The 22,376-nt window shown below is 42.5% G+C and overlaps 1 protein-coding gene across 2 annotated transcripts in view; it reads right to left on the bottom strand.

The window, feature by feature from the left end:
* dlgap1b (discs, large (Drosophila) homolog-associated protein 1b) overlaps nucleotides 1-22,376 on the bottom strand; it is a 52,303-nt gene that overhangs the window by 17,359 nt on the left and 12,568 nt on the right. For both annotated transcript variants that reach the window (XM_068304324.1, XM_068304325.1), the window contains exons 2-5: nucleotides 21,024-22,149; nucleotides 19,034-19,248; nucleotides 14,149-14,326; nucleotides 12,189-12,447 (exon numbers count right to left, since the gene is read on the bottom strand). In XM_068304324.1, coding sequence (XP_068160425.1) covers nucleotides 12,189-12,447; nucleotides 14,149-14,326; nucleotides 19,034-19,248; nucleotides 21,024-22,088 — 1,717 coding nt within the window. In that variant the 5' untranslated portion in view covers nucleotides 22,089-22,149. The remainder of the gene's footprint in view (nucleotides 1-12,188; nucleotides 12,448-14,148; nucleotides 14,327-19,033; nucleotides 19,249-21,023; nucleotides 22,150-22,376) is intronic.

Below are 22,376 nucleotides of genomic sequence, written 5' to 3'. Positions count from 1 at the left end.
CCTCCCCTTCTCTGTCGGTCCGCTTACACACAGTCTCAGACGCTCACGCATACACATTACTGTAGCAGAGTCTGGGACTTTCACAGAGAAGTCTTTAATTTGCGCTGGGGCCCGGCCTCCCACACTGTTCAGCCTCAACCACCCATTTTACAGCCATGCACCATTCCTCATCGCTCCTCCGACAAACTCCCACCCGTCCCAAGCAGTGAAAGCAACATGAACTTCCAACCACACAATTTAGCTGTCAAGCCAAGTCTCGAAACTTTCAATATCCTGTCAAGAGAACAGCTAAAAAAAAAAATGTAAAAAAAAATGTTTGTCTTCACATTTTTCTTCCCAATCTCAATGGTAGGAGCTTTAACTCCTCCACAGTGTTTTTCATTCACCCGGGGGGAGGGAGGGGGGTATGACTGCAGGCCCTGCCTTGCCCCAGCTTTAGCATGCAGGAGCCATGAGGATCATCCACAGTCAACACTGAGGAAATCCTTTCGGGGCTTTGCTTTTTCCTTTGCTCCCTCTGATGCCAAAACACCGACAGGAAGAGTAAGAAGTTAGGCGTGGGACAGTCTATTTGAAAGATTGCCCCCCCCCCCCTGTCTTGCTTGATCAAAAATTTCAAATGGGCTGTTTATAGCTTGAAATAAAAAAAATTAAAAAACCCAGATCTTCAATGCACAGACTTGTTGTTTTTAGAGGTAAAATGGTGCATGTGTTCTTGCTGCAGAGCGAGAGACAGTAGGGGTCCGCTGCCGCAGCCATTCTTTGTGTTTGCCATAGCTCCGTCAGCTCCTCCCTGCATCTCCACCCCCCCCCACCTCTTTCATTTTTCTCCTCCTCTCTCTCTCTCCTGCCTTGTTTCTAACCCCGAGCAGGAGGAGAGGAATGAATGACATTGTCTTCCTCGTGCTTCCTGTGTCAAAAGATATCCAAACGCCAGTCTTCCTCCCTAAACGGCTATAATCAAAGCATTCCAGGCCTTCACAAACTGGGAGCAATTAAGTCGTAAGTAAACCTAAAACATCTAAGAGCCACAAACTGGAGCAGCAAGAGCTCCAGTTTTATTCTACTGACTTTAATTCGACTTCAGAGCATGCCCAGGCATGAAATCACTGCTGAATTAGGTCATGGAGATGCACAACAATTATACATGGATGATACTATGCTATAGAAATTTCCGTACAGGCAAGAATCAACAGGTGAAATTCATCTGCATGGGCCACCTAGAATTAGAAAGCATCAGGGCATCATGAGATAGATGATTAGGGGCATATTTAACACCTACAGGTTGGACCACTTTTGCACAGATTCAAGAGGTGCCGTGAAAAGAAGCAGCGTGGGCTGGGATGACATCTAGTGAAAGATTTCATATTGCAAGACAGGAACTTCCTCATTTCCTGCTTTTACATCTGGACCACAAGTTGAATAGAGTCTCACAAGCTAAGCTAACAAATTTATGCTGAAACTGTGCAACTTAGAATAACAGGTAGTAAAATACCCAGATGTGAAGCTTTTGAACTTCATTGAATTTCTCTGCATCCGTTTCATCTGATGACTAACGCCTCGAAGCTGAGAAGGAAGCTGAATGAAAGAGATGCTGTGTGTGTGTTTTTTTCCCCTTGTGTCAGTGAAAGAGCGACAGTGCAAGTTCCCACTGGCTTGCATTCTCAGACAGTCGTGACAGGATGAAGTAATTACTGAGTGGTTGACACACCAGCATGACGAGGATTTATCTCCTCCAGGAAGAGAGATAGCCAAATCACAGTTTACCCACATCGAGCTCCCAGTTCGGGCTTGATCCTGCAGCTGCGAATGAGCAAAGCCACACACAGAGACTTTGACAGCGAGCAAACCCATGCCTGCACACGCACACAATCCGCACGCTTAATGAAAAAAAAAAAAAAAATCCACGGAGCTGCCGACCACAACTGGTGCTTTTTCTCTTTTTATTCCAGGAGCATGCATGTGCTGGTGTGTCACCACACGCCTCCTCCAAGCCCTCGCTTCCTGTTAAACACACCTACTTGCACCATCAAAGCTTGTGGAATGAGCATTCTGCAGGTGTGTGTGTGTGTGTGTGTCTGTGTGTGTGTGTGTGTGTGTGAGAGAGAGAAGGAAAGAGAGAGCAACAGAGGCAGATGACACCAGAGTGCTGTTTAATTTACACCCCTTTGAATAATAATTCCACCTGAGAGGATGGCAGCTTTGATCCCCTGACACACAGGTGTATTTCCCATGCATCTGCAAACGTAGCTAAGGCAAGGGTTTTATCTGTCCCTGTAATTAACAACAAAGTAGGAAGTGCAGAACTGTCCCGAGTGTGTTTTTGTGAGTGTGTGTGCGTGTGCGTGTGTGTGTGTGTGTGTGTGACTGGAGAATCCATATGGCGGGAGTGAAAGATGGAGCTCAAGAGGAGCATTCCTTCAGAACGTCCTCATCTTTTGATCTTCGCGTCTCTCAGGAGCTTAAGTATCAAGCAAAACGGGACAGTCAGTAATGATTTAAGGCACCAGTATTCCATTCACTCATTACTCTCTTCCTTTTTCCATTCCCGGCTTTTCCTGCCTTTTACATGAAAACGCACACGCACACACACACTGGAACTGTTTAAAAAGGCACACAATATGCCTAAAAGTAATGTCTGGCAGCCTTACCACATAATAAAACTTATTTGCCTCATGTACTGGGAATCACCGCATTGTGGAAAGATCAAAAGGCAAAGCAGATTGATTCAAACTGTGGGTGTAAAGCTCCCTCTAGTGGCAGAACGCGAAACTAAAAGAAAGTTCAAAGCAAAACTTTCTGAAGAAAAACAAGAGTATGTGATAAAGATAAATGAACTGCAGTGTATCGGACTTTGTGCATCATTTTTATATCTGAAAATGAACAAAAGTATCCAATATGTCTTCAAAAGGGATGATAAAGTGTATTTTCTATACTATATGGACTACTATATACATCTATACACTTTTATTATTGCATCAGTTTTGGCCACTTATAAATACTAACTACTGTATATGAATACATCCATTAATATGTAGATTGTGGGTTTTTGTGTCCACCTGAAGTACAAATTAACTTTTTGTAAAACCCAGCTTTTTTTTCTCCATTCAAGATAAGACGAAAAAGACAAAAGTAGAATGATAGTTTTGCTAAGGCTGAATGAAAACTGATATTAATTATTACAAATAACTTAAAAATATTATTATAACTGAGGGGTTTTGATGCAGAAAGCTCACATTTCAAAGTGTTACCGGCGATTAAAACAAGCAACCGGTTTTTATGGACAAGAGGTTGCAATGACCTGGTAGACAGTGTTAGAATGTTCTCTCAGGCTCTATCGTGCTTAATAGCTCAGTATTTCTACAGATTTAATTAACAGCCATATTTTCACCTGACCTTGTCGTCTTTGTTCTTCTGTCTTTGTTCTGTTTTTTATATGTGGCTTGCTATAAATCTGGAATTAACTTCCCCATGGCAGGAATTAAAAGACTGATGAAACAAGGAAGCTGAAAGACTGAAAATCCAGCAACTGAGAGACATCGGACTTTTTTCTCTTTATTGTTAGTTTAATGACATCTAATTTTCAAGATATTGTTTGCTGTCTGACCCTGATCCTTTTAAGTTTTTTTGTTACAGTTTAAGAGTTTGCTGCCATCGTCTCTCTTTTTAACGTCACTATTTATGTGGACAGCTCGTACCTTTACCAAACGACAGATGAGGGACCGAGTCCCCCAGCAGGTGGTTTTTTTTTTAAACTTGATAATTGCTTCTTTAAAAGATCCTACAAAATACAGGAGGGAAAAGCTGAAGTCTTAGCACCTGTTATGAGTGAGCATTACTGTGAAAATATGTCTGAATAACTGACGTGTACATGTTCCACAGAGAAAGGGGGAGGGTGAGGAACCCATTGGGAGGCTGGTTAGGTTATATTATCTTTCTGCAATAAAGCATCACTGAACTGAGATGGAGAGAATATAGAAAAAGGAGGAATATTGCAAGCTATGACCGGATCTGTTATAGTCCCTATAGTCACATAGATTCTTTTTTGTGTACTGATGTAATTGAACAAACAATGATTCTGCTCTTTAAAATGGCCTCGCCATCTGGGAACAGCCATCCCTGAAACCGCTTGCTGCACCATTACTTTAAATTGCCGATACATTTAAACAGCTGGTACGTCAAAATATGGTTGTGTAACCGTGCCCTTGAGAAAACATTTTTCAGGATGAATTTTGAGCCGCTGCTGATGGGTCGGAGAAATATGTGAATGAAACTAATGATCCCTCAGGGTAAATAAACGCAGCAAAAAGAAAGTGATTTGATTCAGCTGGGGGTAGTGACTGCTGTGTGAGCACAATAACCGAATATGAAGTCATCCAAAGCAAAAAAATGGTTTTAGTAACTTTTGAGACCAAATTTAAGGTAATTTTATGATACTATTGGAAAATAAAAAACATCTTCTAACTCCCCTTCAAGTTTTTAGTTAATAGCTCGATAATGTCGCCTTCTGAATCGGTCATTGGCTAATTGTGGATGATGCTAAAATAATCTAATGTATTTGGCCTACTTGGATCAAGAGTGTGTGTGAACTCTATGTGTGTGTGTCTGTGCCATGTCGCAGTCCGGAGAGTCTTAAGAGTCTTGTCCGGGAATAGAAATTTGGATGCTAGGAGGAGATGGGGCAGGAAGCATAGCTGGCAACAGGGGCGAATATGAACCAGTCTTGTGACTCGGTGAAAAACAGATGGATGGTTGTTGACACGGGGCGACGGTCTGCTGCTGGGGGGCCTTCTACCTACCCTGTCAGGCCTTGAACTGGCAAGTGGCACCAGTGATCTCGTTTCCCATAAGACCTGTGAAGCTCAGCATCAACCCCTACTTCCGGATGCTCACTTTAACAATCACAGAGTGACGTCTTTGATGAATGAACTCTAATTCCAGAGGCACCGTGAGTTTGACCTAAATAGCTGGACCCTGCAGAGGCGTGTGTTGTGATGCCGGGCCAGGCGTCGCTGTGTTTGACGCAGACCGCACCTGTTGCCCTCGCCCTCACTGATATGATACGAAAATAGACCAAGAGCTGGAAGGGGGATCTAAATTTCCCAGCTACCAGTCAGTGTCCTCACATGGTGCTCATCCAGGCATGAAAAGAAGTTGTAGTGTCTCATAGAAATATGGAAACATGGAGACAAAAAATCAAGCAGCTTATATGTGTTTTTAAAAATTAACTTTTAATGTGGCTTGTTTATATTCTTTTAATATAATTCTCTTATTATTCAGAAATTTATAACATTTCTGAATAATAAAGAATTGTGCATTATTTTGGTAAAGCAAAAAATTACTATAAAGGTAATTATGATACAAAAAATACCTGGGCAATCAGGATTCAAGTCTCATACCAAACTACTCAGCATTTTTCTTCTTTACACTTTGATATATAAGTTATTAGAAATATTATAAATATTTTTAGCTGAAAATATAGAACACTATACCTGAGAGAAAATTAATACGGGTGTGTGTATTTCTTTACTTTCTTGTGTTTCCTTGATTTGAATTTAATTGTGTGATCATGATGGGGAGAGGGTCTTGCAATCCAGTCTGGGATGGCCCAAATGTTTAGCATCACAACATAAAGACAGGAACTACACACATTTACCACTGAGGCAGAACTTGACCAGACATAAACACCAGCTGTATGCAAATATCACAAATATATAGAGTAGTATAAAGAGAAAGAACTTTATCAGGATAATATTTAGGCTTTCACTACGATTTTCTTTCTTCATGAATTTTTTTTCTTTAAATTATATATTGACATTTGAAGATAACAGTAATATTTTGCCTATATTACCACAATAAACTTGAATTAACTAGAAGTCGCCTATGACTTCAGTGTTAAGGGACCGTCGCTAAATATCTTCCGGAGAATATTTTCAAAGTAAAAGCCAATGACACATATTAAATTTGAGTTGGCCGTTTTTATATCCTCACTTATACAGAAGTCACTTTTAAATGCCTATAAGTTTACCTATCTAAAGATAATAGGACGTGCTGCAAGTCGAGATAGTATCACATTGTTGCTGTTCGTGCAAGCGAAAAAAAAATAATCGGCTTTTAATTTTCCTGCTACATGAGCTTAACTTCCGGCCTCAGACGCACAGACGCGGCTCGCCTTCGCCCACAAATGACAAAGTCAACACTAGTTTTTACTCACAAAGGTAGATCCAGGAGTCACACATGGCGAACAGCGCGCTGTAAAGACACCGAAGTAGCGCCATGACAGCTGAGAACCAGTTACAGATGTCCAGGTGAGTTGACAGGATTCCTTTCTCCTTCTTTTCCCCCCTCCACTCTGACGACATTGGCTCTTATGTCAGGCTGTGGACGCGCCTTGATCGCACCCCCCACACCCGCCCTGCACACATTTTGTGACTTATAAGTCATTCGGCACTGGGTGGGACAGCCCTGTTAACTTTATCCTAGTGCCCATCTCCTTTTACTATTTTACTTTTTTTATTCTCAGGCATCCTGGTTGATAAAATGCACAAATGATGTATTTCCCTGTATTGTTGTATTATATATATATTACTTATAAGAGCATAATTTGGGATACTTCCTGTCACAATGCTGTGTTATGGCGCCAATTTCCTGTTGCATTGGGTTCAATTTAAAGATTAATTTATCCATGTTTTGCCCATGATGTTTTTGTCCATGTATACTCCACTCAGTTTAATGTTACGTTTTCTTATTGTGTCTCCAATCTCCTCTGTTTCTTTTTCTTTTTTTGTTCATCTGACGTCTCCTTTATGTTTTCCCAGGTCATTCCCACCTGTCTCAGGCTGACCCCCCACCCATCTCCGTTCGCTACCTGTTTCTATGTTTTTATGTGTAGCTTGTTTGGCAGTTTATTGTGTCAAGTATGTGTGGATCTCACCGTGTTTCCCCTTTGGTTCACGTCATGTCAAGCTGGTATTTGGATTTTGCCTTTGTTTTTTGACATTTGTGAAACATTGTGTTACCTTTTGCTTCTCATATGAATTGATTAATGAAACAATTTCCAGAAATTTTTGGATGTAATTTCCAGAAATATTTGGATGTAGTGGAAGTATCCCAAATGGCACTTCAGTTTTGACTTAGTTTATTACAATTTGATCTCTAGTCGGGAATATTATACATGTTATATAGTAAGGAATGCTTTAAAACTTTCTCTGTCCATCATCCATCTCTTTAGGGTCTCCTCACTTTAACTTTAAAGCTTAGTCTACATGTCCAGCAGAAGAAGCTCATTGTTTTGGTAAGAATGCATAAAAGAAATTGTGTTCAAGGACACAGACACCCTTCTACTGGAAATACTGACAGACACAAAAGTTGCCTAAGTTCAAATGTGACTAAGCAAGCAAAAAAAAAGAAAGAAAAAAAGGACAGAAATCAATAAACCAATTATTAGATGCACACCTTCAGAAACTGCACAAAGCAGGCCACCTTGCATGATGGGGAAATAAAGGTAACCATAAGTAGACACAAGCAAATGTTTATAATGTCGATAATTCACTTTGGGTGACGCTGCAAAATAAGTCAATTCAAGTTTACTTTTGGAACTGGATTACAAAATTGAACAAACCCCCTATCTACATAAAAGCTACTGATGTACTTCATCTATTTGATTCCAAGTTCTATAAGTAAAGATGAGATACAGATGTGATTCATTAACTCTGACTGATTCATTTAATGTTGGCTATATGGTTTAGTAAAGCATAGCACACTTAATCTGGTGCTTTCAAACCCACCAGCCAAGGATTTAGCACAGTATACCCCCTTGACAATGCAAATATTGCTGTGATTTATAGGCATGCTGTATATTCTTGTGGAAATCACTGTGAATTTATTTTTTCAAGGAACACTTCTTTACATCAAAGCAGATGTGTCATTTTCAAAAAATGAACAAGATATCAGATTACAGTTATCAATAGTAACTACATTGAAATAAATTCCTGGAGGTGTAGGGATTGTTTACAACCCTTACCATGCAGTAGTATAGTGTTAATAAACATGTAAAACTACTTCTAATCCTTCTCAAACCTACCTTGACAGTGGTTCTAATCTGAAAACAAAGGAGAGCCCGAAGTGACGTTTCTCTGTGCTTATAAGATATGAGTCTTCCTCACAAGTGAAAAGCAAATTTCAACCTTGCTCACGGAAATTTACGTGGGCCAGAGAGAGAAACGCTCGGCTTGATTTTAATTTGAGCAGACCTTTGTATCCCTGACACTTATGTTTAGCAAATGTGAATCTGATGATATTCAATCTCACACAAACAGAAAAGAACTCCAGGAAAAATACCAGAGTTGGCAGCGATTGATTTTTTGCTAATTGGGTCAAGTTGTCTGGTAGTTTTTCATCCACCCACTCAAACAGCTAGAGACAGTGGAAAGGGCAGCCGCACTGTAGTGCTGTGTTTTCCTGAGCCCCTGGAGGCAGTGTTGCACAGGATTTATTTCAGCCTCCAGCACCGTGTTATGGAAAGAAAGAGGAATAAGCAGGAGCCCCATGTGATTAATGAAAAGTAAAGCTAGCAAACCTTGCAGCGAATTAGATTTTATCAGGTTACCATTCCACAACAAAAAACAATCCTGCAGTTTATTACTGCAATGCACTTTAGGAAGCTGCTCGTACCTGAAAATGAGCAGAAAATAAAAAGTAGTATGATTTTATTGCTTGTTTTTTAGAAACAATCAAACATGTAGATGGACTGATAGTGTCTGGGGGATTGTTTCCAGAGCTGTGTCAGAAAATGAAAGGAAGATTCGGCATTCCAGCAAATGTATGACAAGACCGTCAGTGAAACGGACCACGGACATGCCTTGAACACTTAAGGGATGCTTTATCGAGCAAGACGTCTCTGTTCACGAGGCATAGGAAATTCACAGTCACTAAATTAAACATCGTCCCGCAGCCTATTACGGCAGCCAGAGGGGGGGAAAAAGCAACCTTTTTCAGCCAATCCCTCAGCACCTCTGAAAAATAGATGCTGGGAAAATGAGGCTGGATAATTGACAGCAGGTCAGCGAGCCAGAAAAGCCGAGGCTGAGAAGAGGAGAAACACAAACTGTGGCACATTTCCCAAACTTAAACTTGTGTATACTGTTTCTAATTGAATGTCAATTTGTCTCCTCGGGGGAACCAACAAGTTGATTTACCCACACTCCTAACTGCTGCTGTGAAAAGGCAGGGGATCTAGCTGTTGTGTGAAAGGCCAAGGAGGAGGAAGACAAAGCAGGGTGAAGAGGCGATGAATATGTTAACTGGAGACGACGTGGTGTGGAGGAGCCAAGGCGCAGGAGCAGTAAAATCCTCTCATTAACCGATTGCTATGGATTTTCCCAAGCTTTAGAAAGAGGATCTGCTCTAGATTTCATTAAACCGATACAAAGGAGCTGATGTCCGGGGCCAACATGTCTGTTCAATGCGGCAGTGAACGGCATGTGAGCGTTTACATGTGTGTGTGTCTGCATACATGCCATTCTGAGCAGGGGAAATAGCAGCCACTTAATATTCACAAAGAGGAGATCAAAGGACAGCCTTCACTCCTGTCTCCTTTCTCAGGTTTAAAAAGATCATCGGTAACAATGGGCAGGAGCAGAAGAGTGGGCAAAGTGAGGAGGAGCAGGAGAAAAAGCTGATTTGCCCCCCCTGTCCTCTCTGCCTCCCACTCATATGTGTGCATGTGTGTCATATTTTGGGTGTGAGGACAAGTGGGAGCAGAAACCATTAGCGAGGGCAGCTTTTTTGAACCTGCTGCCTAAACCATCCTTCAGAAACATCATACAATATTCACCACAACAACATCTTCCCTTCTCACTTCGGGATCCCATCTGATTTCCTGTGAAATGTATGAGTGAGTGTCAATGTGTGTGTGTGTGTGCGCACGTGTGTATGTGTGTGTCTGCAGACGGTGGAACAGCAGAATAACAGCTGCAACTGTTTACTTGTCACTTGCTATGCACATGTGAGAGAAATGAGAGGGAATCTTTCGAATTAATATATGATACTGTTGGAGTCTACGGATAAAGGCTTATTTTTTTCTGTGAGGGGTTAAAACATATGGTTTATTATTAATAGACTGAATTTCCCTTCATAAGTCAAAATATATCTGCTAATCATAAAGTATATGATGGTAATTTGGATTGTTTTTAAATGATTGACCTTGAACAACGCCATCAAATGTTAGCTGAACGTAAAATGCACTTTTAAATTATGCAGAAGAAGAGTAGAACCATATTAATCAGTCTTAATCGACACTTTCTGAGGGTGGCGTCACTTTATGTTCACACCAGACATGGTAGGATGGGCAAGGTGCGCATTAGCCTCCTGTTCAGTGTAATTTCCGGCACTGCTCCTCACCCTTTAACATAAAAGATAACTAATTATCCTTGAGCACCCCCCCACACCCACCTCCAAAAAAATTAAGGTTTTTAAGTCATATCAATATTATGGGAGTTAATTAAAAGTGTCAGAGAGCTCTTATGACACACCGAATGCACACACCGATGCAGTACGAAACTCAAAAATTGCTAATGAAATGAACTCCCATATGACACGACAGTGGTGGTAGTGCACCTGTTGAAAATGAGACGACATAAAGTTCATCATATTGAGATCTTTCTCAGTTCCCCTTCCAGCCTTCCTCTTTCTCGCTCCTCTTCAATCACCTCCTTTCCCTCAAGAGAAGAAGGAGAGGTGGCTAATTAATTACAGTGATTGAGTGGTGGAGCTCTAAGGAGTGATGAACTGTGCAGTAATACAACTATGACAGTAACATGAACACGTTTTTTTTTTTTTTGGTGAAATGTTCTAATATATCTCTCTAATATATCAGTCGAACTCACTCTTGCAGATGATTCAGATACCATAAGGTCAAAGGTCACAAGAAGTTGATAGCCAATCATGTAGAGCTGTGTGAATCACACAATGGATTGCCCTTAATTGTATACAACAGCTTTTTCTTGTATTATTAGCGACCATCCACCACCAATATCTATTTTCTGTCTTACACCATTCATCAATCGTGACCTCAAGGGCCAAAAATGGGGTGAAAAAACCAGCTGCGAGGTAATCCCAACAGAGATGTGTTCTACGTCACACACAAACACACACACACACACACACACACACACACACACACACACACACACATGCACACACAAACGCTTTTTACCTGAGACTGGTTTAAAGGTGTAACTTAATGATTACACACCAAGATAACTGCATCCACAGACATCACATGTTTGGAAGATGGAGAAATAAAGACTTCCTTAATCATGGATGGCACAATAGAGGAGCTGTGTGGCTTGAAAACCAGATAATCCCGACAACACCTGATAGATGGTCTTCATTATCACTTCCTTTCACAGGGGAACGAGCTCCGGATGTCTCTCACTTGATCTTTTTCGGCTATAGATAGATATATATACAGCTGCACAGATCAGGAACAACCACCATGTGATGGCTAAATATCATCCAAATCCTCTGTTAAATGAAAGTCAACACATTTTACCTATTCTGTTAGGTGTGGGGACACGTTGTCGTTATTAGTAAAGTACGGAGAGATGCCTTCAGGTGACAGTGATGCAGTGTGCAAAATGTGAGGGAATGGCTTTTGGATTTTCAGTGGGAAACAGAGAAGCATCCAGTGCTGGATGCCAGCACCACTCAGCATCAATACTGAATGCGGTAATGCTGGAAAGCCAAGCGCTCCAGACCATGAGGCACACAAGAGGGCTAAAATAAGACCCAGCAGCCACTGAGCCTTACAGGCCGAATAAGCTCTTTTGTGGGGAAAAAACAGTTCTGCATTCATCATATTGTATGTGAGATGAAAAATGGGTCAGATGGATAATAATGTAGAGGGTCTGAGTCTGCAAAGTGAACGTATTACCCGGTCAGCTAAACTAAGCAACTCTTTCCCTGATGAAAAATAAAGGAAAGGGATTTCAAAAGGAACATCTGATGGCCCTCCATTCAACGATCAATCTCACTCTGTGAGACCGCAGCGCTAATTCATTCATTTACTTCTTGCTGTCGACAATATGCACATTCTGCATAAGTTAGGCAGCACATCTATTATACATATATCCTATCCAAATGTATCAATTTATAATGTGAGGTGAATTATGCATGCTCAAGCTGACCTGTGCTGCTCTGGATGGTCCTGACGGTGGTGGTGGTGCGCGGGGGCGAGTTGGACCTCCTGTTGCCCACCGTGACGACGCCTCCCTCTTCCTCTTCCTGAGAGCAACCTTTCTCTATGGCACGCACATAGCTGTGGCTCCGCATGCGGAAGCAGCCAGGCATGGGCAGGTCAAGGGCATCGACCGCCTGCGACTCCATCTCGCTGAACACCGACTCGCACACGGCCTCGATCTGCCCGTTCACCTCTACCTCGCTCACCTGTGGAGGAGGGGGATACATGCATACATGGAGTATGTGCACGCAAACCCAGTCCAGATGAAGGCAGTAGGGGCTAAAAGCATGCAATGCCAATAAAGCTTCACTAGGCAGGAGTCACTGTTAAAGTCAGGCAGGTGATGCATATCTGGAAACCTGATGCTGTTTTTTTTTCTGCACTTCTGCTCGTGATGTAATAACAACTAAACTGTGAGGAGTCTTTTCAGTAATAGTTCCTTTCCAGGAAGCAATCATGACTGGAACAGGGAAGTGTAATTCAGTCTTTGTTAACGTCAAGCTCAGCACGAGGTGTGCAGCTTAAACACATCCTTTTTTAACTTATATTGCTTAAGGTTTTGCTTCTCATCTCCAGGTTGCCTTCTGAAGCTTTAAGTCAGATAGAGAAATTCACACATGCTGTTAAAAGAAAAGAAAAGAAAAAGACTCAGGAGAGAAAACACTGCAGGATGAAAACCAAAATGGGAGGAAAAATCTGTGAGTGTCATCATTAGAGGAGATTAGGAAGTGTCAAAGTGAGGACTAGTTGCAGTAGAGGTATAAATCAGACAACGACACACCTACATCATCAGATTATTTAGGTTTGAAAACAGGCAAAAAAGAAGCAGTCTAGCTACATATGTGAGGACAAAAAAAGAAGAGGCTCCATTCCATTATTTGAAATCACCTCATCCATAGGGCTGCCCATGGAGCAAAACCTAGGAATGGGATGTGGCCAGGGAATAAATGTTTGTGTGTTTATCGGGGGAGTGTATTTACTGTAGAGCTTGGAGACAGAAAGGTTTTCGGACCTTAATATAATCTACCAATGTTATATTTTGGGTTTATTTGTCGAATGTTCCTCAAACACACCTGGCTCATGCATGTCAAATACAACAGCTGCTGAAAAGGATGCGGAGCCCGGCAGCACCTCTTTCATTCCTTGGCCTTTCCGCAGATGTCAGGTCCGGTGTGTCATTCTCTTCTCGGTCGCACCATTGCCAGGTCTTAAAAGAGCATCTCAAGGGTTCATCTTTCAGACTGCCAGGCAAATTGTTGCCCCTGGGCTTTGGAAGGGAGCACATGTCCCTGCTACCCCAGGCAAAAAGGTAAGATAAATTCCCCTGTCACTCCAAATAACATGGAGTTTGATGCCTTGTTCAAAATCCAACACGACTACCATCCTACCCCACAGCAGCCGTGACATTAACCCACTTCCACCGCCTCCTGCCTATGCTTCCATATGTTCACTATCAAATCAAGGCAAATGAGTATTATTTGTAAAAAATCCCTATATTATTTATAACATTTATATGACGGGATTTTAATTCTTGTTTTTGTATTCCTCACGAAACAGATGCCAAACTGCTCAACATTTATTCTGCTTCAGACAGCATTGCAAGGAAAACTGGGGATTACAGAGGGGGATGAGATTCCGTATGCCCCCGTTTAATTAGGCAGTCAGAATTTGCCTGTAATCATCTGAGCTCCAGAAAAGCAGCGCAGATGTACTGTATATGTTAACGGGAGGATCGAGGGGTTTTCACTTTTCATGATTTGCTGGAAGGTGACCTGATTGTTAATTCACGCCTTAGGAATTTCTTTGCATTTCCTCCCCCCCTGCGCAACCTTACTGGACATAGCAGTGGAAGCACAGAGTTGTAAGGGGTTGAGGCAAAGAAGCACGGGCCCCCAGGTGCCACTAACCTGGCTGATGGTGCTCATGGCTCTCATGTAACTCTCATTTCGAGAGCGGAACTTTGGCGAGGCCAGCAGCCCTGCTGGGTCCAAGCTGTCCAGACTCCTATTGATGGAAACCTCACTCACCGCCCGCAGGTAGCTGTGACTCCGAATCTGTAGCTTGGGTGAATGCTCTGCAGAAATCCTGCCACGAGACGGAAGCAAAGAGAGAATGGAGATTAAAACGTCACAGTGAGGAAAATGAGCTGGGTAGAAATTTGGAAGCAAAGCGAAATAGAGGTGCAGAACAGTATAAGAAACAGAGAGAGAATAAAAGAGGGCGAGGGAAGGTATTTGCCTGTCAGTGTGTGGGAACCTAAAGATACAGATCAATGGACAATTGCTTCAGGAGACACCCCTATACGGTATAATCAACAAGTATAGTAGGCTTGAAGTGTAGCTTAGAAAGTGTGTCCTTGAAGTACCTCGTAAGCATTTTCTAAAACACTTAAAGGTAAGAACACACACACATATGAAAGAAGATGAGGCAGGAAGGGCGTGTGTGTGTATGTGAGATATATTTAAGCTATAAAAAAACTCCTCATAATCAACAAGAAAACTCACGCAACCACAAACACATCCCCCTCTCCAAGGTAGATGACTATGCGTCTCATTAGTTTGCACCTGCCTCCAACGCCATCGCTCAGCATGCTTCAAGACTATGTGCATGCATGTGTGCATTTAGGGACACGTGACAGAGTGGTTGTGTGTGTGTGTGTGTGTGTGTATGGGGGGGGTTAAGCAGCGGTTGTATCCCAGATAAACAATTCATTAATCAGGGGAAATTAGACCTAAAAAGCTGAGTCGCTTTCCTCTCGATGAACATGGTGGCCTACAAAAGCAACTTCCTGAAAACAAAAGTGTGTGGAGAGAAGAGAATGTATCTCTGGATGGAAAGTCTAGTCCAGTTTTATCAGTAAAATAAAATATGTATTTACACACACACATACACACATCTCTTATGTCTCTCCAGATCATGACTATCATAATGACATATTTCCTCCTTAACGTACAGAACCCGCAGGAGAGCAAACTAGATTAGTCATTCTTGGGTGGAAGGATGGAGGACAGTGGAAAGAATCAGGCTAATGGAAGGACAGATGAGCCGCTGACATGGTAATAAAAAGGTGATGAATATGAACATACATCTTCATATAGCCACGCTGTCATTCTGGCATTTCAATGCCGAGCATAAGCTACTGTATTACCGCTCTCAATTCGTAACCACACTTGCCAGTTTATTTTATCCACACAGTTCATTCTTGTTTAATCTGACATTTCCCCATGGAGGGGTTTCTGTGTTTTTAATGCATATTTAAGACGATCTTCACAGACGTCATTTGTTGTTACGTATTCAAAGAGTAAGAAAAATTTTATGAGAAGAATGCTGCGTTTTTATGTCTTAACAGCATGACACCACTGAAATTTAATTAATTAATCAGCAGAAATTTAGTCTGGGATATTTCTATATCTCTAACTTTGGCTGGTTAAAAGTCCTAAAATGTGATTTGGAATATTTTGTGACGCTTTGGTCTGGAGAAAAAAGGAGCAATCGGATTGATATGAGGTTTTGTAAAAACCTTTTAAGACTTTTGGGAAATGACATATGTCCTGTCTAATTTACTTTAGAATGACAATTTCACTTTGTGATTAATTATTTGTCAGTAAAAACAACCTAAATCTTGAAAGTAATCAGTCAGTTTTAACCCTGCTTAAAAGTAGAATAGAATAAGTTAGATAACATAGTAATAGAAATGAAGAGCAGCTCCACTCAGGTGAAAAAAAAAAGCCTCCACATTGGCCACCGGGATGCAGGAAGTGTGTGTGATTCACAAAGGAATAAAGTCAAGGAAGAATCAGCCCACCAGCACCATTATCTCTATCCACATCTCCTGATTTCCCTGTGGGGCTGATTATAGGGAGAACCAATGATGCAGTCTGTTATCAGTACCACCAGTGGGGGGAAAGTTCAGCGCGTCCCAGGGTGTCCCTCCATTGAACAAGTGACATTAATGAACACACGTTCTTCTCTGACAGGAAGGAATCAGGGCAGACTGAAGCTGTGTGGTGATTTCCTTGGCATTAACAAGAACTCTTGTTATTCTACTTTTTTTTTTGTTCCCCATCATTTCACTTGCTTTACCTCATCTTCCAGTCAACTCCTCTCCTTTTTCTTTTTCGCTGGCCATCTTCCCTATCCTCCATTTCCTTTTACCTTCTCCTCTTTGCCTTCCTCTTAGTCACTGTCTGAATAACTGCCTTCAGAGCAATGACTGTGGTTTTAGGGGGAATGCAAGGACAGACCCGCAGAGATGTGATTACTGCAACCTATTATTCAGGATGTCTGATCTGGCTGAGAAATAAAAAAAAAATAAAAAAAGATCAAATCTAGGCCAGGAATAAATGAATTTGCAGCAGGAAGAAAGACAACTGCTTGCCAGCCGGGGATTAATTCCAGCCGCTTAAATGCTCTCGTTATCTGTGTGTTTTAATAAGCAGGAAGGTTAGAACTGGGCGAGAGTAAACAAAACCTGTAAATTCTCCGGAGCCATTCATCACTAGTCAAGGACACGGTGGTCACAGGATGGGCTCTGACACATATGGAAGTACAAACTGAGTATTTAATCATTGCCGACTGTAACACAGACTTGCCTTTTCTCCCAAATGCATAGTGTGAAAACAAGGCATCAGCTGCTCCTGCTTAATTCTCTATCTCCAATGTGCAGCACTGCGGCTTCGTTTGTTCCACTGGATTCCATCAGATGATGATGGCGTTCCTCGGGCCAGATTCAAGTCATTAGCGGGCTCCAAGCTGCGACACTTGCACTTACATGACAGTGTATGCCTCCATATGTGTGTGTGTGAGTGCGTGTGTTTGCGTGTGTATGTGTGTGTGTGTGTGTGTGTGTGTGTGTGTGTGTGTGTGTGTGTGTAACAGTAACAGTAACTGTGAACCCACTGGTGTTCTTTTCATCTCTGTTTTTGCACACAGCTTATCAGTCACAGCCTCAGTGCTACGTACGTCAGGCTTGAGCGTCACTCTTTCAAAGTTTCAAGGCAGTATAATTTTAAATATTTTCAATGGGTAGGAGTTCGTATTATAAGACAAGAAATGGTGGAGGGACATATATGAGAAATCAAAAGAAGCTGCTGCATTCTAACTTCTGCCTCTTCACAGTTGTACCCATCTCTATCGGTTTTGATGACTCATCACAGGAAATAGGGATGGTGACAGTTTTGCACTGATGTTACTTTAAACAATAGTGAGCACAAACTGAAGGTCAGCAATAATCGCCTTGTTTCGTAGTGAAATTTTGGCTGGTTTTAACCAGATAGTTGGTCCTTGTGAGAAAGAAAAGACTTCGGTTGAATTCTCTAGGTGTTGCATTTGTGGCTCTTCTCCCATCGCACCTTTATTTCTGGCCGTGTCCGAGCGTTACCATTCCATAGTGAATTAATATAATAATTACCATGAATTGGACAACAAGCTAGACTAAAAACCATGAAAATAGGACCCAAGTTAAAAGGAACCAAAGTGTCCAGATTATTAAAGATTCTTGTCATCCTTGTTAGGGTTGTTGGTGTCTTTGTTCTCTTCCTGCCTCTGTGATTGCCCCCACTTAGTTTCACCTGCTCATGATTAGCCCCCTGTGTATTTAGTCCCTGCGCCTTTCCTCTTCCCTTTGTGTGCCCATCCCCTCCTCCTTGTTTGTCCCCGTGTGACCGATAACTGTTTAGATTTATGTCGTGTTATCAGACGACTCTAGTTCGGATTGATTTGTCAGATTGAGAGTGATTTTTCTGGCCTTTCAGCCCATTTTAACATTTGTCAAACAACCTGTCAGGTTATTTAAGTTATTATTTTCGTAGCTTGGTCTCAATTGATTTTGGAAAAATGACAGCAGAGAACACAATATATCATATCAGTTTGTTTGATTGACAGTATTAATGATCACTTATATATCACTGGCTTGAAATGAAGTTGGTTCAATGTAAGTGTGTAGCTTTGAGGTATTTTGTAGGCTAAGTTGCTGTAACTTAGCTGGTTCTGGCCTCGCAAAGCTTTATTTCATGTCAGTAACTAGCAGCTAATCCGACTGTTACCACTGAGCTCCATTTTATTAACTTGTGACGAATCTGTGGACGACACTGTCGGAGCATGTCAGAAATCAACTTAATGAAGTCTAATATCACTGAATTATTCATGAACTCAGGCTGCGAATGAAAGGATGCTGCACAAAACAACAAACGACTTCGTCAAAATCTGAACTTAGCTTCAGAATTACTCCGGCGGAGAGTAAGATATTCCTTGTGTTCACCGCCCACGGTGCATTCCTGGATATGTCTTTTCTTAAAGAGACTTCTGCTCAGGAACAGGCGTCAAGTATTTTCAATTAAGGCTCTATCTTTTCAGTGTGTGTGTGGGTGTGTGATTGTACAAATACAGAGGGATTCTGTCACATAAGGAGACTTCCGCCTTCATTTCTCTCTGTTGATTTTTCTGTCTTTGATTCATTCCCTTGATCTCTCCAATCTGTTCGATGGAAATTATACAGCATGCAAACTTTTGAACATTATGTTCCGTGGCATGTACTGTAATGACACTGACATAGTATTAAGCATCAGTGTTTTTAGTAAATTAAGTGATTCAATAGAAGAACATAAGAACATAAAATAAACACACATTTACTACCTCCTGCTACACAAATGTGATGTTATATAATTTACTTTGATTTTTGGTTAATTAAATGGGGGGGGGAAAAATCACCTTGACAAATATTTCTCACTCTTTTCTTACATTTCTGATAATGTTCGTATTCTGAAACTAGACTGGTGAGAATAAAACACTCACTTGAGCGTGGTCACCTCGGTGAGTGACGGCTGTGTGGCCTTCAGGTAGCTGGCTCGTCTCGCCTGGACCTTGGGCGAAGGTTTGGGGCTGCAGTCGGAGTCGCCGCTGTCCTCTTCTGCCATAGCCTTGATGTAGCTGCCGCTACGCATCCGCCGACACGGGATCTCATCATCTTTTCCCAATGGAGAGAAACCACTCCAGTCGTCCTGAGGCACCTGTGGAGATGTGCACACACAAGTCATCCTCCAGATAAATGAAGTCAATATCGTCTTCCTTGGCCTGACATAAATACTTGATCTCAGTGTTGAAGTCCTGCCTTAATATATTTAGTAGTAACTGTATCAGTGCAATGCAGGGTCTGCCTTAATCATACCATAAGCTTGTGTTGTGTTCCCTGCATTTCAAATGCAGGAGAGGTTGCAGAGCCCTGGCCTATTTCTGCTCTCTGACTTTTCACCCAGACTACAGAAGGTAAAAACAAATGAAGGTAAAACTACCTCCAAGCCCTAATCTAAAAAAAGAGAGAGAGAGAGGGAAAGAGTTGCATAAAGCAGACATGAGGAGCGAGGGAAAACAAAGGAGGGTTTGTTCAGCAGAACTACTGCAGTCCCAACGCGAGTGGCTGTCATGGAACCAGCTCTGAAGTGAAAGAAATGAGATACAGAGCGAGAAAAAAGTGCACCAGAATCATTCAACAGACCAGTGCGTAGCTAGGAGACCAAGCTGACTTTAACGGTCAGCTCCAGACTGGTCTGGGATGATGTAAAAAAAAAAGAAAAGAATTTATGGTCACGGTGAAAAGCTCTAAAAATGCTTTTTAATCCTATTAATCTTATTACACTTGAGTGTATCACCATATTTCAGATGTTCTAACCTTTTTACAACATGTAAGTGTGAACATCAAAAAAAATGGATTACAACGCTCGGTCCGCGGAGGTGGAAATAACACGTCAGCTTCTTGTTTTATGGGTTCAAAAAACTGTGCAGACTAACAACTCCGACTGCTCTCCTTTTAAAGCCCATTTGTCTCTTCTGTCTCTTCCAGGAAAAAAAGAAAAGAAAAGGATGGCTCTTTAAGGTCGGAGGGGGGAGATTGTTGCTGTACTGCAGTGATCGCATCCTTCCTTGATCTGCACACCCCATTTCCAGGCTGTTAAAATACACGGCTACAGAGAAGTCCCTATTTTCCACCCCCTCATTCTCTCTTTCTGTCTTTTTTCTCCCATTTTCCCCTTTGGTCAGTCTCTTTTAGTTAGTTTCCTACAGTACGCACACAAATGAACCTCTCTTCTCCGTTCCTCATCTTGCATAAGGAACCTTTGCCACCTGACTAAAACAGTTGGCTCCCTCTATTAGTCTGTATGTGTGGCTACTTTTTTTTTTTTTTTTACATCTCATTTCTTTATCTGTTCACCTCTGGCTCTTTCTGATCAAACAGCAGCAACTTGAATGAGACACACACACGGTAACACACACTAACTCTGCTCTAAACAGGCTCTTAGCAGTGGTGTATAGTTCCATTTGACAGTCGCTGGTCTGCCTTCCTGTGCCTTACTGTAAAATATAAATGCTGATTCATGGTATTGCTGCACAGACCCGAAAACTGATATAAAATCAGTACTTCTTTATTTCTCTGAAAGAATAAATCTGACATCCTGTAACCTTTGACATTCTGTACCGAAACATCTGCATGCTCACAGACAAGTATTTCCATGCAAATTGAAAGAAACATGGGAGCAGATGGCATGGGATGATTATGCAGAAAGTTTTTGTTTTGTTTTTGTTTTTTTTACTACAACAGAAAGATGAAGTGAGCCTATAATTATTTAAGACAGGAATAATGGGGTCTCAGCTAATCCCCAGTTGTCTTTTCTTCAGGCACACGCACAAACAAGCACATGCAGAAATACAGATGCATGGAGGACGAGGTGGCGGCAGAGGTTGCATGAAGCATGACATGCAGGAGGCGTGGCTGTTTTAATATTCCTACCTGTAGAAAATGGCAGGTGCGTCCCTGCTCGGCTTTCACTAGAGCTTTATCTAGGTTGACCGAGGCCTTCTGGTAGACCTCTCTCGCTCTGCTCACCGTCAGACTGGAAGACCACAAGCTCTTCTTCAGCTGCACTTGGCCATCCACGGCACCGACCAATGGCATCGCTGCGCCGCTGCCCCCTGAGCAGGTTGAGCACTTCACATCGTTGTTGCTGCGTGATGGCTTGAGAGAATGGGCGCTGATGGTGTTGTAGGACTCCATGAAGTACTGAGACTGAGATTTGTCCGGGTGCCTCCCCATGGTCATGACCCCAGACGACAGGCCTCCGCTGCTGCCCCCGTGGTGAGGGTGGTAGAGGCACACCTCCCGGTCGAGGGTGTCATCTGAACTCCAGTAGCCTGAGGTGGCAGTGCGCATTTTAGGTTCCGACTTTGAGCGGTCTTTGCTCTTACTGCGCTTACTGTGCTTCAGGGTGCCGGAAGAGGAGGGCGGGTCATCAGGACTGGATTTGCTGCCGTTCATCCTCCCGACCCCTCCTCCGCCGGACCCAGAGGGTCCCTCCAGGGAGTGTGACTTGGTGAAGAGCTTCTGGACTGAATGGACCAGGTGACGGATTCGACCGGGGCTGTCACTACGTTGGTGTTCCACTGCGGTGCGCTTGTACTGCAGTGTGTGGTAGCCTTCACGCCGGATAGGCGCCTGGCGCTCGAACTGCTCCAGCAGGTTCGAAGGGATGCGGTTGTTGTTGTTTCCCCCACCTCCCTTAATGCTCCCCGTTGGCCCTGTATAAGGCACCACAGCTCCACATTCCTCCTTCAGCTCATGGTGAGAGTTGTAATGCCTGCGAGGGAAGGTACAGCTGGCCAGGTCAGGGTAGGCACTGCACTCGGACTGGAAGGAGCTGCGCTGGGTGTAACAGGGGTGGTCTGCAGGATGAGCCTCCCCAGGGTTGAGAAAGTAGGACCGACGATCCGAGTGCCCCAGGGTCATGGAGTCATACGAGGGGTCACAGGTCACTGTGTGGTGCTGACTACGGCTGCTGGACAGGCCTTTCATTGTCATTGTGGCCGGGTTGACATGCACATCCAACTGCTGCCACAGGAAGTTCGCACAGGGCCCAAAACTGGATTCTCAGAGGAACACGCAGACATGAAAAAGAACAGACAAACAAGAAGATAAGACACAGCGAAGAGAATTATAAATATCTCTCATTTGCATAAACTCAAAGAAGACAATAACGTCTGCATCTACTTTAATTTCAAGAAGATGCTTTTTGGCACTCTTTCACAGATGAGAAAGCTCGATGATGTTGACGGGACTTGGACCTATTCTTTCATATCTGCCCTTCAA

The sequence above is a fragment of the Antennarius striatus genome, chromosome 20 (genome assembly GCF_040054535.1).
Source record: "Antennarius striatus isolate MH-2024 chromosome 20, ASM4005453v1, whole genome shotgun sequence".
Taxonomy (NCBI): domain Eukaryota; kingdom Metazoa; phylum Chordata; class Actinopteri; order Lophiiformes; family Antennariidae; genus Antennarius; species Antennarius striatus.
This window is presented reverse-complemented; position numbering and strand designations above follow the sequence as displayed.